This window comes from Penaeus monodon, chromosome 34 (genome assembly GCF_015228065.2).
Source record: "Penaeus monodon isolate SGIC_2016 chromosome 34, NSTDA_Pmon_1, whole genome shotgun sequence".
In the NCBI taxonomy this organism is placed as follows: Eukaryota; Metazoa; Arthropoda; class Malacostraca; order Decapoda; family Penaeidae; genus Penaeus; species Penaeus monodon.
This window is the reverse complement of record NC_051419.1, coordinates 12,837,596-12,838,936: the sequence shown is the minus strand read 5'-3', so window position 1 is coordinate 12,838,936 and position 1,341 is coordinate 12,837,596. Positions and strand designations below refer to the sequence as shown.

The 1,341-nt window shown below is 36.3% G+C and overlaps 1 protein-coding gene across 1 annotated transcript in view; it reads right to left on the bottom strand.

The window, feature by feature from the left end:
- The window catches only part of LOC119594918, a gene marked incomplete at its 5' end in the record, with an annotated part of 4,920 nt that extends 3,914 nt beyond the window's left edge, over nucleotides 1–1,006 (bottom strand). Inside the window, 3 exon segments of the mRNA XM_037943990.1 lie at nucleotides 80–225; nucleotides 409–545; nucleotides 881–1,006. Of these exon segments, the coding sequence (XP_037799918.1) occupies nucleotides 80–225; nucleotides 409–545; nucleotides 881–1,006 (409 nt within the window).
- Nucleotides 1,007–1,341: the final 335 nt, after the last annotated feature.

Sequence of the window (1,341 nt, the reverse complement as noted above, 5' to 3'; positions counted from 1 at the left end):
CATACACATATTTTTTTTTTCACAATGCACCCCTTCTGTGACTGAACAATCTAAAGGATATTCATGGTAGAGAACTTACCAATCACCAGCTCCAGATACAGAGATAATCTTGGGGTCCTTCAGACCTGGGAAATGTAGACCAATAACACCGTCTGAGGAATGAGGGGCAGGAGGCAGAAGGAAAACTGAGTCGTTGCTCTTCTCAGGCGATGCCTTGCGTAAAATCTGTGACAAAATTTCTGTGATTTTCATCCATAAACTTATAATAGTTGTATTCAGCAAGTGGTTATAAAGTTTTAAAAAAATAAATGAATGTTACAATATGGAATTCAAGGTGGAAAGTATAAGATATATTACAAAAAAACAATCCCTCATTAGTCATTCAAAAACCAAAGCACTGAAACTAACCATGAAGCCCTGTGGGCCCAGTGTCACCATGAGTGCTGACATGGTGTCCAGGAGTGGGGCAGCTGTGTGTACTATAGCCCTCAATAGGTCAGTCAAGTCTTCCCCATCAGTGACATGGTCATGAGGAGGCAGTTCACCTGCAGAGAAGAGCAGACAAGTAATGGTGATTAAGAACTAAGAATTTTGTACCCATATAGAATCTACAAAATGAGTGAGTTGATAAGTAGAGTGCATGAATGAAAAGCAAGAGAATAAATAAGCTGTTCATAAGCTGAATTTATGAATAAAGTGAATCAACATAAGCGGTACACAAATACGTAACAAGTGGCAAACTAAATGGTATGTCTGTATGGAGTCGAGTTTTTTTTTCTGATTAAAGAAAGGCTAAATAAGGATTTCCTTGTGTTGATATGAAAAATTATTGTCAAAGTGTTCAAACTAAATGAAAGAAAATGTTGAAAAATAAACTCACCTAAACTAAGGTGTCTGCAAATGGACTGCAATTCATTCAAGTTTGGTGATGAAAAGGTAACTTTGTCACCTCTGCCAGTCTTCCATGGTTTGCTGGCCTTCTGGATGTCAGTTGGTTCATACCACACTGTAGCAGAGCAGAGTTAGAAATTCCCAAATGGTCAGTAATGGAAGTAGGGAACAACTGAAATTGGCCAGATGAGACACAATGGGGAAAAGAAAAGGGAATGTTTTAAATATGAGTTTTTAAGAAGGCATACATGTTGGGACTAATATTATATAATCATGCACAAGCTGTGAAAAAGTGTCATTTATTAGCCAATGTTAACTTTTTTTTTTTAAAAGCATTATGATATTAATTATTAAAAAATTACATGCATCAGCATTGTAAATACATTCCCACAGCCAAATCATTATACATAATACCCTAGTGTAACCATTTTGCAATACAATTCAAATGCA